Source organism: Trichoderma aggressivum, assembly GCF_033847375.1.
Source record: "Trichoderma aggressivum f. europaeum strain CBS 100526 chromosome Unknown scaffold_044, whole genome shotgun sequence".
Lineage (NCBI taxonomy): Eukaryota > Fungi > Ascomycota > Sordariomycetes > Hypocreales > Hypocreaceae > Trichoderma > Trichoderma aggressivum.
This window is the reverse complement of record NW_026946410.1, coordinates 243,168-258,017: the sequence shown is the minus strand read 5'-3', so window position 1 is coordinate 258,017 and position 14,850 is coordinate 243,168. Positions and strand designations below refer to the sequence as shown.

General features: G+C 46.5%; 4 protein-coding genes across 4 annotated transcripts; 1 reads left to right on the top strand and 3 right to left on the bottom strand.

The window, feature by feature from the left end:
- Window positions 1–580: 580 nt before the first annotated feature.
- Window positions 581–1,734, bottom strand: Triagg1_8728 (uncharacterized protein; the record flags this gene model as incomplete). The annotated part of the gene is made up of 2 exons (XM_062903607.1): window positions 581–1,284; window positions 1,347–1,734. 2 exons carry the CDS (start codon window positions 1,732–1,734, stop codon window positions 581–583), a joined length of 1,092 nt encoding a protein of 363 aa, XP_062752364.1.
- A 5,540-nt stretch (window positions 1,735–7,274) lies between these two features.
- Window positions 7,275–8,572, bottom strand: Triagg1_8727 (uncharacterized protein; the record flags this gene model as incomplete). Its single annotated transcript, XM_062903606.1, has 6 exons — window positions 7,275–7,356; window positions 7,417–7,643; window positions 7,713–8,179; window positions 8,237–8,255; window positions 8,320–8,446; window positions 8,499–8,572. The coding sequence occupies 6 exons, from the start codon at window positions 8,570–8,572 to the stop codon at window positions 7,275–7,277; spliced, it is 996 nt and encodes a 331-aa protein (XP_062752363.1).
- A 1,315-nt stretch (window positions 8,573–9,887) lies between these two features.
- Window positions 9,888–11,138, bottom strand: Triagg1_8726 (uncharacterized protein; the record flags this gene model as incomplete). The annotated part of the gene is made up of 1 exon (XM_062903604.1): window positions 9,888–11,138. The coding sequence occupies one exon, from the start codon at window positions 11,136–11,138 to the stop codon at window positions 9,888–9,890; it is 1,251 nt and encodes a 416-aa protein (XP_062752362.1).
- Window positions 11,139–12,140: 1,002 nt separating this feature from the next.
- On the top strand, window positions 12,141–13,887 carry Triagg1_8725 (uncharacterized protein; the record flags this gene model as incomplete). The annotated part of the gene is made up of 5 exons (XM_062903603.1): window positions 12,141–12,353; window positions 12,413–12,538; window positions 12,596–12,749; window positions 12,805–13,416; window positions 13,475–13,887. The coding sequence occupies 5 exons, from the start codon at window positions 12,141–12,143 to the stop codon at window positions 13,885–13,887; spliced, it is 1,518 nt and encodes a 505-aa protein (XP_062752361.1).
- Between the last annotated feature and the right edge of the window lie 963 nt (window positions 13,888–14,850).

The window sequence follows — 14,850 nt, the reverse complement described above, 5'->3', positions numbered from 1 at the left end:
TATTTTGTACTCACTATCCCATGCATTATTGCAATACGAGTGACTCCTTCGGGCTCATCCATCCTGCGTAGGAATGCCGGGGATAGGCAATTGGAGTACAGCTTGTAAACTAAAGCTGTATGGAGGACACAGTACGGAGTATGTACCATTTCATGTGCTATTACCCCAACAATTGGAGAAATAATGCGGAGGAGTGCAAAGGGTGTAGTAGCGCGATGTGCGACTCAATATCGACCAGGGCATCTGTAATTATTGGCCGAAGAGATGGGATGTGAGGTAGCATTGACGATAGGATAGCGGCCTGAGCCCAATGGCTTCTAGTGTGTCAATACGCCAATCGCTGTTACATTGCATCTACGAGAAACACGCACGACAAGGGACGGGAGTCATCTTGGACGGTTTCAATATCCACTTTGTGGGCGCCGTCTTCGGCTCACTCGAAATCACATGAAGGGCGTTGAATCAATGTCCTCGGTCAATCGACACTTTGCAACACTTTAGATGGTGAATCAGTTCAGCATTCTACAGAATTTCTAACAAACAAAAGAGCTCTTGACATTCTAGAACCAATAGGCCCCGCCTATAGACGACCCTTTCGTCCATCTTCTGCGATCTTCAAGACGGGCTTCAGGTTGGTAGCTCGCTCCCAGACGCCGGGCAAGCCCTGCTCCTTGCTCTTCTTCTCCTCTCGCACAAACCACTCTTCAACGGACTTGATGCGATTGGGGTGAATCTCGTCCAGCAGGGCAAAGTCACGCTTGATGACACCGCGGTTCCCCGTGCGTGTGTACTTCCACATGTTCCAGAACCCGGTAAAGTTGTCTCGAATGTTCATTGTGCTCGGGTCTGAGAGATCAGCGTTGTAGCCGGCAGCAGTCTGCCCGGAGCCGAAGGGCCCTGATGTCCAGTACGTATCCAAGTCGACGTCAACATACTTTGCAGGATGGCCGGTGACCCCTGTGAACGCCTTGGCCATTTCGTGGTAATCCACAAGCTCAATGGCGACTTCGAGATCCAGGCCGTTGGAGCGATATTGGTGGTCAAACAGCCAGCGAACATAGTACTCGCAGTCGTCGAGATCAACGTGAGCCACGGCGCCTTGCCCAAGAGGCACCTTCCAAGTAACCACTCCGTCTTCGACCACGGGAGACATTGGCGTGCCCCTGCCGAGCGCCATTTGGATGTAGGGGCCGGTGGTGAAGATTGCGGCGCCCATCCGCTTGGCAATCTCGGGCTCCTTGTTTTGCTGGAGGATCCATTCGGCGATGCGGCCCTTTCCATCATCTATTTCACAGGTTAACGTCTAATTCGTCATCGCAATTAAGCAGAAAAATTATTTCACTAACAATGGCCGGTTCTGAACTTGGGATCAAATCCGCTCTTCTTGTACACGTAATCCAGGTTGCCATACACGAAAAACTTGATGCCTTCTTCCAGCGCAAGCTCGTATGATCGAATAGCCCAGAACATCTCAGTCTTCTCGCCGCTGTTGAACCCATCAATGTTCACAAAGGCATACTGGGCACCGCGAAATCCCTTGCGGAGATCGGCCTCGCTCGCGAAGCTGCCCTCGAGAGCTTCAACGTTTCCCAGGGAGAGGAGCAGCTTCGATCTGGCCGAGTTTGCGTCTCTGGTCAAGAATCGCACCGAATAGGCGCCATCCTTGACGAGACCGCGGACGACGGGAATGCCCTGGGCTCCTGTTCCGCCAACGACAAACACGAGAGGTGCCATCTTGGAATGAGGTCGAGTTGTGATGAGAGTTTGGGGAGTAGATGAACTGCGGGTATGTTTCGCAGTTGATCGTGTTTCTGGCTTCTTTACCTGCTCAGTCGCCGGAGAGCTGGATATTTATATCGGCCATTGCTTCCTCATCACATCTTCCATGGCCTTCGTTCTTTGATGCCGAGGCGCCAACTGATATCATATTACTGATCACAGAGTCACCTCGTCAGAACGCGCCCTGGAAAGCCCTCAATTGTTAGTATAAAGCGATGGCTTCCCGTGGCTTTGAGTCTATCTCCAGCCGGTGGGATGGCTGTTCAACCGGCATTCCGAAGCGATTCACAAAGAACGGGCTCCGAGGAGACGGCGCGACTAGGCCGAATTCGGTGCTCGATGCCTCGTTTTCTGGTACGATAGAGACATCTGAGGCGGAGATCAGTAATCAGTAATTCGGACTTGTTCGATTACTGATCATGCAGGGTCACCAATTGCCGTTTTATTGTGCAGGCACCGAATCGGCAAGATCTGCCTCCCTATTTGTAACAGCAGAAGCTCTATCTAGCGGGAATCATGCAGTAATCACCCCGACCGTCCGTTTCGAAGCATCTTCTTCCCAAAAGTATATACGGTAGAAATCGCCACGACCTTTCAGGCTTTGTCAACTGATGGCAAAGATTTTAAATCCACTGCATTTTGCTAATGGTGATGACGATGGGGGGCCACCACTTGACGGTGCAACGTCAAGCAGCCGAAAATAGACGAATTACGAAAGAGATCCGCGCCAGTGAGACTTTTATCTCCCCAGGTGTGCAGCGGATAGAAGTAGATGTAGAAGAGGGTCGGGTATGATGGAAGTCGATAGTTGAGGTACCGACAGGGGAAGATCAAATTTTCTCCATTGCATACTGGACGTTGCTTTTATACATGAAGACTTGCACCAACGCTTATTTTATGCACGGCTTAGTTGTGTAGGGAAACATGACAATGTGCGGGTGACAGTGTGAGCGGATGCAAAGCTCTCGAATGGAAAAAGAAAAGAGTTATGGCTTTAAGCTCTGGTGATCAATGAATGGCGATCGCGCGAAGTGGTTGAGATGTCCATGTCTGTAGCCGCAAGACGACTTTGTGACACGTTCCTGGAGGATGTAATTGTCACTTGCGTTGATTGGGCTTGCAACTGAAGTGAGAGGCCATTCAATGTAAAGAGACATTCGATACGAATTGCAACAAGGGAGTCTGTTGACTTATCTAATGGTCGTTATGTCGAACAATGAAGGTCTGCCTTGGTGAGAATGACGATGTTGTGGAGAGAACAGAGGCGATGCGAAGGGATATACTCTAGAGGACAAAGGCGGCAGGTATAGATATAAGCAAACGTACTAAGATGGTTGAACTTGACACTGGCTGAAGGTCATACTGTCTGGTGTTTTGAGTAAAATGGTGACGAGGGGCCCAGACACGCTCGAGAATTATGCAGGTTGCAACAGTCTTCGTCTGCACAAGCACCGGAATAATTATGGTTGCTTGGGATACGGGAGTCTGCACAGAGACACCACTCCAGATTTCGACGCCAGAATCAATCAGCCTGGTAATCTCATCATGACAAAGTGGAATTCTCTGTCAATATTGTAAGACAAGTGCTCCAGAAGTCTGTCCTGTGCTTCCCACCCCCATTGGGAGGTTGACGAAGCCGCCGTATCCGTCCATGGTGTGGAACCTTGGTCGTCAAACAATTCCCCTTCAGGCTTTCTGTATGCCGAAGAAAAAGTACAGTCTGGGCTTGAAGATGTTTCCAGAGCAAAGAGCACGTGTTGCACGTTTGCCCTGGAGCATGAACCAAAATCTGGGTGCCGTATTTGGGGCATCGACACCCTTGGCTTGGTGATATTGAGGGAGACAATGATCTGGGCCTATCTCCCCCAATTGGCGAACCTTTGGTAACACGTGCAAGAACCGCAAATTTGTCGGACGCCATCGCTCATTAGCCGCAAGACTTCCGAACCCGAGCGAATAGGACTACAGGTTCTTCCCCAGCTGTCAAGGTTATCCATAGCTGTTCAAGCACCCCTCGATGCCTCTCGGTAGAGAGGGTGCAAACTACACTACGGAAGACCGTAAATGTACACATGTGATGACAAAGGGACCTAAATGGCACCTTTCACTTCGTTTACGAGGAGGACCAGCAAAGAGACTTCAAAGACAAGGGTCGGACAGCAGATAATGGACAGAAGGATGTCAGCGAGAAAAGATTTGTGGATAAGAGTGCTGAGGAAAAGCTGTTTCAGTCAGAGACAGGGAACGAGGGAGAGATGACAATGGAGGAGGGAATTGTTATTAAAGGGAAGGTATGGGAGAGTTAAAAAATAAAGAAGAAACGCGGAGCATCGCGCGAGAGATGGAGACGTTGAGCATATGCAGGTGGCCCAAGTCTGAGAGGTAGTTCGTAGGATGTCGAGAAAAATGATCTCGGGGTAAGAGTCGCATCAATTACCATTGAACTTAGGCGCGCGGCATCTTCGGTTGGATGATCGTGCGGACGTAGACGGGATGTGGAGCAAGCTGCCTTGCGTCCAAGGTTGCTCAGAATTGGAATAAGATGACCGCTGACATTCATTGAACAAGATATATCTCATTATGTGAACAGTAGAGTCTCATGTGTCTAAACTCATATGTTGCACTACCACATGACCACAGACAGATAACATGTTTCTTTAACAGATATTTCCTAGCTGTTTTGAACGAGCTTGTTGTAATCCAACGATGAGCATTCTTTTGGCAGGTTTTGTAGAAGTATATTACCCAGGGAACATATGGTACTCTGGTACCTCAAGAGGTAGGCGCCTCTTTATCAGAAGATATGCCGGATGGTAAATTCATATTGTCAAATTGTGGATGTGGGGTCAGTAGAGGCAATAGTAGCTCCTACAACGGGCACTCAACAACTCATCGAGCAGAGCCACACAGGATTATTGGATCTAACAACATGTGGTGATGATCTCGGTGGAAGGCAGTGTCGTGCGATTTCTGAAGAGAGGGAGACGCAAAAGCACTAGGTGCTAATCAGGTTGATGATTACGTTTTCATGAGCGCCCAGACAAACCGTACGACGAATTGAATATGCGAAAGCCGAGTTGCGAGTGATAGTATCTTCGTCATATGCCAGTAAGAGGTCTGTAGTATGCAAAACTGTCTCTCTTTTCTATCGTTCATATAATTACATCACAGACTCCTTCAGAACTACTGATTCTATCATGATTGTATTACTATCACAAGGCGTGTTTCACTGCAAATATACTCCCAACGGGCATCGAGAGTATATTGCATTAGTGACTCCAGCGCAATACCAGTTACGATGATGATAAAGCGGTTTGTAATTTGGAGCTTTTTGCAGAACTAGACAAGGTGTTAAAGAACAAGACCGAGATCTCACACCGAAACCCTTTTGGAAAGAAATAACTTGTCCGTTTCGGAGGTTGATGGGTGTTATTTGAGAATAGAGCAAAGCTCCTCACAATAGTTCATGATTATAATCAAATGGATCATTCTCACCGGAAGGAATTGTTAGTCGAGTGGAATGATATTTAATCGCCAACAACCTCACTAATACAACCCTCGCCTGGTAGTGAGAGGGGTTTCAATTCCCGTCCTCGTCGTGACGCATAACTGACTCATTGGGCATTTTTTGGATGCCTGGTTGTTTCCTTTTTTTTTTTCGCAGCTTAATCTGCCTAGATGAATAAATACTAAGCTACTCATATAGCACATTTGGATAATCGACAACGGGGTCTTCGGCGAAAAAGTAGCTGGGGAGACTACGTGGAGATCTGATGTGATATGGTGCTGAAGCTAAGGCTCAAATCAAAGGGTGGGCTCTAACGCCAATGTGCTGTGTATCGTCAGCTGTCGAAATCAACAAGATATCATCCTAGATGAGAAAAGGATGAAAATAGGGTTTATTGATGCTGGTGACGATGGACGCCTTATATGACGGTGGACACAACGCCGGGTCCGATGTCGGCAGCAACCAGCGACGTGTATTAGGTGTCATAGATGAAAGTTTTATCTGATGTCCATTTAGAAGTTTACACAAAGGGCTCTCCCACTGGGCTTTGTCAACGAACCTAAGTTCGGCGCTCCAGGCCCCCAATCCTCCCACATTGGTAAAATGTATCTGCAGGTGGTAGTATCCATCGCTTTTTGCCCTGCTGATGAGTCCTTCGAGACAACCGAGAGATCGAGAGATCCTGGTTCATTCGACCAGCGCTGAATGGGAGTATGGACAACATGGCAAATGCCTTGTCCCAAACGACGCCAGGCTCCCCTTTCAAGAGGTCTCACTTCGCAGCCGAAACAAGTTTCCAGCCAATCCTTTCCGACTGACTCTTGTCCTTCAACTCACTACTGTCGAGACTTACTCAGGCAATCAAATACTAGGAACATGAAGAATATGCTATTGGGGTGTATCGCGGCTTGCTGGCTGCTGTGTCGCGTCCCAGATGAATATCCACGAAATTCCACGAACGAGTCAAGGGTAGCTCACTTGCATGGAAGCCATCCATCAATATGGCTATTCTGCGTTATGCGCAGTACTCAGAGCAGCACACGTATTTTAGGGTGATGAGACGACCCTCATAATGTGCAGTCAAAATCAGTCTTGCCTGCCTTTGTTCCTTTCTTTTAAACAACAGACACGAAGACCAATAAACTTACATCTTACTCTCCGCCAGTCTATCGCATATCATCTGGGATATCTCTTCTACACATTTAATTCTCAGCCATGAGTCAATGTCTAAACGGTCTCGCAACTCGCGCTCCTCCGCTGATCGCGTCGCCCACTTCAGTCATCGCACATGACATCATCTGAGAGCATTCTCAGACGATTAGATGGTGTGATATACGAATCAATCGCAATCAAACTTTAAAAAAAGAAATGGATTTAGGCGGTCATTGTGTTGTGTTCAACTTTTCGCGAAATGGAGGTTTCGTAGTCAAGTCGTTGAAGACATATGGCAACTCAACAGGAAAGCCTGGATGTGGCACAGCTGCCTGTGGCAGTACTATTACAAAATTGACAAATGGGGGACTCATATATGAAAGTTTCAAGTATGAAGAAGGACTGACTAGCTGAGCAAACTTTGTTAATTGTTCATAATGTGGTGGACAGCAAGGGCAACGAAAAAGGTACACTAATAATCGATGCCAACAACGCTGTTGGTGGTCAAGATCTTCTTCAAGGCAATCCGAGTACTCAGATTATATCTAAATAAGTGAAGAAAAAAGGAAATAGATCAATTGGCTTGATACCGTCATTTGCAAACCGAGTTGTGACAATTACATGCGCCTTATTTCATGAGTTTCTTGATTCTCTATTTTTCTTTCTCTTGACGTGGCTATCCAACATCCGCGCTCGCGATGATACAGAGAAACAGACATACCGACCTCTTATTGTTCCGTTCAAGACCGCTAGGCCTCATAATACTCGTAATCTTGAGATCCGTGTGCAGGAATGCTTCTGAAGCTTCTATATTTTATCCTCTTGTTGCACCATTCTATTTTTGGTATGAGTAGTCCAACAATAGTTCTCGCTTGTCATTCAACTGGCTCAGCTTAAAATATCTCTCACAGTTGTAGCTATGTCTGCATGTCAGCGATCTTGGAATAACACAGTTTACATGTGAATGGCGAACTTACCTCCAGCATGCTGTGCCCGTCGCTAACCTTTGACATCCGCGTACATACTCGCGGAGATCCTCATTGAATTTCTCGTCAGTTTTGCTCCAAGGAAGCCTAGCTTCCGCAGCCACACAAAGCTCATAATGCTCTTTAAAAAGACCAACAACTTTGTCTATGGCCTCTTCAATCGACAGGTTATAGGTGTTCATGAAAAGGAAGCAAAGGTTCTCAAGTTGCGAATCGCGCTGGAGACCGTTAATCAGCATATGCCTGTTTAGGAATAGGTCAATGCTTAGATCGGAATGTGGACCCACAAATTCTTTCTGGGAGCTTTGGATCTCGTTGACAAGAATCGTCAGTTTGGTACAGCCCAAAACAATCTCCTCCATGGCTTCATGCCTGCGAACCCACTCCGGGAGTTCAAATTCCATGGCGAATTCGTTTTGTGTGATAGATGGAATAACTCCTACGTCATCTGCGCGCATCTGGAAGTGATCCCAAGGATTTGGGAGGCGATCTGCCTCTCGTACATGCTGCTGGCCCCGGACACCATTACAGTAGTCGTGCAGCTCCTTTCTGAGGCGTTCGGTGGCAACAGGTCCAAGACCCTTTCTGAGATCTCTGAGAATAGGATAAAACATTTCCACAGTACCTCGGGAACCTGGTGGAGGTGTGTAGTTGGGATTGGGGCCGAGGCAGTCGTCGATACACTTGTTTGTCTCAGCGCAACACTGTAGCGTGCCTTCTCTGTCGTGGGTGAGCTCACCCCCAGTATCAATCTCTATTGGACAAAATCAGCGTCAAAAGCTTAGATATTATTAGCTAAAAAGTTTTGTACCGTCGTCCCAAAAGAATATCTGCATCAATGTTAGCTTGGTGTTATGAAGGTGTGATGAAATGGGACTGTATATCAATGCATACCCAGTAGAGAAACTGTGAAAGCACCAGCATCTTGTCCTTCTTGCAGTGAGGGTAGTAAACACCCGTTAGGAGGGTATAGTTGCCGCGGGCTCGATGTTTGGCTTTCTTCTCCTCTGCAACATTGACGCTTTGAATGCAAATCAGTATAAGATTGCCAATATGAATAACCCGAGACTCACGTTTTCAACCATTCGTCAATTTCCAAGTTGATTTCATCAATATCTGGTTGAAATTCGCTGATCCAGCCAGGCATAAGTGCAAGAATATCTGGCACGAGAACTTTTTTGTTCAAGGCTCTCTTTATGACCTCTTTACGTTCATCAAACACCTCAGGACTATCATTTTTTGTATGGTTGGTGCCAAGTGTGTGCTTCAAAGCAACATCACGTATAAAAAGGACAAGGCTCCTGAGTTGATCCATAGTATCGGGTTAGTCCAAATAATGCCGTCTTGTTCCAGGCGATGGCCTCTTGGATCCAGCTGTATTAGTAGGATAATTTACATTCTTTAAATCGGCTCTACGGATGTACGGACATCTCTTGAGCCAAGATCTTATCAAGCCAGCCTCCCTGATACAAATGTTACATGAACCATTGCCAATAGCCCCTCAAAGAAACGCATTAACGTTACGAGGCCCGAAGCCGTTCAAAAAAGCAAGTACATGTGTAACGATGACTCCATCAATATCTTACGATTTACGAGAACTCCATAATCACCGTGGAACCTCAGATTCATACGCCCGACAAGGCTAAAACGAGACGAAGGATGCTGCGGTGGGAGTGCAGTGGATCTTTGTGTTATACAAATTACGTGATGTGCGTGCATGCAACATGGAAAGCAAGGAACGAAAGATCCCATTCACAGATCCTTGCAAATCCGAGCACCATAGCAGATTACTTTGCCAAGTGCTTCTTAACCAAAAATAACTCTCAGCGTCCGAGATATTGATTGGCATATGCCGTTCTGGGAATGTTACACTACTAATTCCTAGCTGGATTGATATGCAGCAAGCATCGTGGATCGTTTCGTGTTTGAAGACTCTGACCGGATACTCAATAGCTCCCGTCATCCCCGGCAGCTAGTTCTTTTCCGCAAGGCCAGCTCCTTTCAGATAATCCATTGCTCAGATAATCCTTCGCTTACAAAAGCTGCAGAGATAATCTAGATACTACTTCTCGTGTTCATTAGTACAGCTAGTTCGGACCGTCTGGTGGGTTCGTTGTCAATCCCCGCGTATTGACTAACCTCTAATAGCAGCTGTAACCCCAGCGCCTGTGGCAAAGGCGCGATCGGGAAGATTCTCACATCAGCACTACCGCCATTCATCGAGCGTGCCCGTGTTGACATCGAAATCTTGGATCACTTGACAGCGCCTGCATATCCGTTTCTCTATAACTAGATACTGCAGCGTAAGTGGGGTTTGTAATAGACGGATAACTATGGAATGGAATGCTTGTCAGGTAACGCAATGCACCGTATGAAACAGAACATTATTACAATAAAGAGGCTTGCATTGGTTGAGTCAAACGTTTCATTCAAGCACAACTATGGAGCATATAAGCAATCCTCTAATCCTTCTTCGGCTCTAAAACTCCGAGGTGGAGTATCTCTTCCTTCGTAATGTCAAACTCCAGTGGCTTCAACTTGCGTGTCTGATCGAAATGCACGCTTCCGTATCGCAGATAGGCTGCAAATGTTCCTTCTATGTTGTCCTTATCATGGTGCTCTTCAGAATCCCAAAGGTCTGCCAAAAACGAATCCAAAGCTCCCGGCGGGCCGTGAGAGAGTTTCATCGTAGAAGTGTTGGCTAGTGCATCCTTGACAAAATCCTCTGCAGCTTGCCAAGTTTCATCCTTGACAACACCTTCGCCCACTCGTTGTTTTGTAAGGAGCTCAAATTGGCGTGTGCCAGACCAGCCCGTCACTTGCTGAAAGTAAAATGTTTCCTGGAGGGCCGAAGCCAGAAACATGTGCTTAGCATAGTATTCAGGACCGTTGAACCCATCTGATGGATCTATGATCTTCCTTAGACGCTCAAAAGCCATAAAGTGAGAGAGGTAGTCGCTGAAACCTTCCATCATTACACCAAGATCTGGACAGTTCATCTTGTCCACAGGTGGGCAGAGGAGAGGCAGATGCCTGAGAAGAGGAGATTTGTGGAAGCCATGAGAGTTTGTCTTCCCTTCCCAAAGTGCTTTATAGATATCATGCCAGCGCTTAATGAATGGGTTATTGCGTTTGGCCGCAATGAATCCATTGAGCATAGTGAGGCATTCAGGGCGTATCTCGATAACGAAACCAGCCATCTCATAAGGCGAAGCAGGGTCCTCAATCTCCTTCCAGCAGATGTCATCTATATGTCGAAACAAGAATGAGCCGGCGTCCATCCAAACACCGCCATATTTCCACAGCAGGGGAAGCCTGATAAGGTCTCCTTGGTGAGGGCCGACGTGAGGTCCATCCATAGTATTGGTATTAAACGCATCGGGGAAGTATGATTCCTCGACAAAGTGGTAGATGTTGGTCTCGGAATTGGGCACCCGGTCGAGAAGGTGTACTGTCCATTCTGGACCAAGACGGCGAACCCAATTGATGACATTCCGCTGAACCCATGGAGCCATTTTGCTGTAGCCAGAGTGCCAGAATGCCCAGACATTCTTATCTGACGTGACCGGATGTCGAAGTTGAAGCCATGCTGCAATCTCTTCATCTGAACGAAGGTCCAGCTTTTCGGCTGGTATGGGCTTCAGACCATCAGGGACCTCGGGTTTGATCCTGATAGTCTGTTGGGATATTTCTTCAGTTTTGGAAGGGGCCATTTCTTTTCGTCTTCTTCACGTCCCAGACTCAAGATGGACACAATGAATATGCACAAGAGCCTTGTATGGCAATAGCAGATAAGCAAGGATTGAGAAAACTCGAATGATGACGCCCCATCTTAAAGAACATGAGGTCGGAAGGCTGATGAAGCATATCCGTGTCTCCCAGAGACGGAAGGTGGCGATTTCACGCCAATGCATCTCGCGCTCTACCGTCATGCCGTGGTACAAAGACTAACAGAATTTAATTGATGACGATCGGGAGCGGCCGATGTTGAATACGAGAAAGTTCATTTAGTAAAAGAGGTAGGATTCAACGAAAGAAACATAGGATTCACTTCGATCACTCTTTCATTCTTGACACTGTGGTGTTGATAAGATAATGGTTAACTGGCGATGTCACGTTGCAGTGCGTCTGTAAGACAGAACGGCGTTTTCGAGTATATGCAGTAATTTGTAGACTCCGCCTACCCTTGTCGATCTTTGTTGCGCTTGCAGATTGCTTGGCTTTGCTCTAATGCCAATATTACCCTGCTACTCCCGAAAATGTTTTGACGATAACATATTGGACTCGTGTATACGAGTAGGCAGTTAGCTTGTTGGCTTAGTCTAAAAGGGAAACACGATAATGAGGTTTATTTTTCCCTTTCCAACGCTAGCCAATCAACTCTCCGATTGTCTTTCCATTGGGCCGTTAACCAATCAATGCATCTTCAATGGCTGATTGAACCGGACAGATCAACTTACACAGCCTAAACATAGGTTACGTTCCTCCTGCTTATGCATGCACGTACTGTTTCCCCATTGACGAAGTCCCATATCTGTCTTTCAGGCCCCTGCGAGGAACTAGTAATCTCGTGGGGTTTCCACCGTTGCATATAAGACGACTGAAGCTTACAATATTGGTCTAGTGTGTACCACGACGAATTGCTTCCCTCTTCGTGCTGACAGCTTGGTTCAACTTTCTTCAAAAGTTCATTCTGAGAAGGTCAAGCTGTTAACATGGCACTCTCAGAGTTGCTGGCGGACATGGAGTCACTTCCTACGCTGGCGTGGGTATCGCCTGCCCTAACAGCTGTTGCCGTCATACTCGTAGCTCTGTTTTCCGGTTACCGGAAATCCCCAAAAGGCTTCAATGTTCCCACGCTTGGTGAAGATTCTCAGATGCGATATGTACAAGAAGCCGACGTCCTTCTTCGAGAAGGATACGAAAAGGTAAGCTTATGGCAACAATTCAGATTGCTTCACCACTCCTAACGACTGGTTCAACATAGTTCAAAAATACCATTTTCCAAGTCCTTACACCGGATGGCCCAAGGCTTTTTCTACCAAGGAAGTTTGCCAATGAGTTGAAGCCATTCAAGCGGCATGAAGCGAGCGGAATGAAGGCTCTAGCTGACGTATGTCACATGTCTACACTCATACGTAAAGTCCACATGTCTAAACTAACAATCTAGCGTCTTCTTGGCCATTACACTACAATTGATCATGAAAGCGACGTGATGCTTGGAGCCATCAAAATTGATTTAAACAGAAACTTGGGCTTGTTTGTAGGTGATGTTGAACAAGAAGTTTCCCACTCCTTCAAGACACACTTCCCCTCTTGCGAAGGTATGTTCTTCTCAGCGCCCAGTCCATAATCTTCTCAATCTCACACAGGTTGCAGAATGGACCCCAGTTGATCTCCACGAGACACTACTTCGCGTTGTGGGTCAAGCTTCTGCTCGAATCTTTGTCGGTTATCCAATGTGCCGAAATGACGAGTGGCTTGAATGTAGCGCCAAGTTCGCATTGGATGTCATGACTGGTGGTGAAAAGTTAAAGCTGTGGCACCCATGGCTTCGCCCATTGGCTCAATACTGGATACCTGAGATGAGGCAGATCAGGGGTGACCATCAGCGCGCGCTTGATCTGTTAATGCCGGAATTGAAGAAGAGGGCTGCAGAAGTTAGAAAACCTGACGAGCCACCGCGCCAAGATATGATACAGTGGATGCAGCAGCGAGCTCAAAAGCTTGGAGACAAATCATTTGACTATAAGGAGTTGGCAAATCTACAAATGCTTACAGCAACAGCCGCCATTCACACTACCAGATTAGCCATCATTCATGCCCTGTACGACATTGCAGCCCGCCCTGAATACATAGCACCTTTGAGAGAAGAAATCCGGGAGGTTACCCGAGATACCAATGGTATTTTACAAAAACAGCACCTGACACAGATGAGAAAGCTTGACAGCTTCATGAAGGAGTCGCAAAGACATAGTCCCCCGTCCGTTGGTGAGCTTCCGCATTCACGAACAATTAACCTTTTTGCCAATGCTAACATAGGTTACAGCTACTTACCAGCGAAAGGCCATGATCCCAATTGATCTCTCTAACGGCTTTCACATCCCTAAAGGAACAATTGTGCAGTGTAATACCAACATTCTCGATGAAACGCCCGCTGCATGGGGCGAGGCACATGCGTTTGACGGTTTCAGATTTTACCGTCTACGAGAGAACCCAGAAGACACCAACAGGTTTCAGTTTGCGAGTCCATCATACGATAGCATGCAGTTTGGTTTCGGCAATGACGCATGCCCTGGTCGGTTCTTTGCCAGCAACCAGATCAAGATTATCCTGTCCTACATCCTTTCAAATTATGACATCAAATTTGAAGACTCGGTAAAGGAACGGCCAAAGAACTTTATGTTTGAAGTGAACGTAATGGCCGACCCTACGGTAAAGGTTTTGTTTAAGAAGCTATAGATAGGTAACTTCAATAATCCATAGTTGCAAATAAAACATACACAAAAATCAGGGGATGGTCATTCAACAGCCTAACGGTTACGTGAAATCTAGATGTCAGAAGAGGATGCATAAGAAGCGCAATTTATCTATTAAACTACTTGCTCATCTGAGTGTCTGCTGCAATCATGACAGCCTCCTACCATCGTTCCTTTCGTCTAGTATTTTGTGCTACTATCAGACCGATCTTCTACTATGAATGTTTTTATCTGATACTTGTGAATATCACGGTGAGATTGGAGATCCGGATAATATTCCTAATTATAGAGGAAAGCTAAGAGAGGCAATGGCTTCTTATTCATAGAGTAGTATCATATACATGAGAACATCATCATGTTCGCCTCAATGGAGTACTAATTAGAAAGGGCCCAGAACAACATATTACACATGATAGCCATTACATAAAAAAAATCGGTGAAGGGGCAGAATAAACGTGTAGCTGAAATTCCTTCCCCTTGACATTCCAAGAAGATATCAAGAGACTATTACTTTGTGTGATGAGACTAGTAGTCTTGTAGAGGACAGCATCTCAAACTATTGACAATCGCCGTCCATAATCTGCAGTCCCACCCTATACGATCTAAAGTTATCATTATGGAGTGGCATGCTGTGCTGCGCCCCGATTCATAGGGCTTAGAGCTGGTTCGTAAAACCGGAACAGACCTCAGCGGGAAGATGATCCTAGTTTAAGCGAAGCCAATCATTTTTTCACGATCTACTCCGTATCGGCATACGAGATATCCCCAGCAGCTATACGTCATAGCAATACGAACTTTTATGTCTCTTCCATACTCCGAACATCTACTATCAGAGCCGCGAGAAACCAAGTTATTTATACAAACAAAAGTTAGGACAATATCAATCGGCCACCCGTAAGCCTTGCGAAATTGCTTTATAGGAAAAAATATGACGGTCAAAATGGCT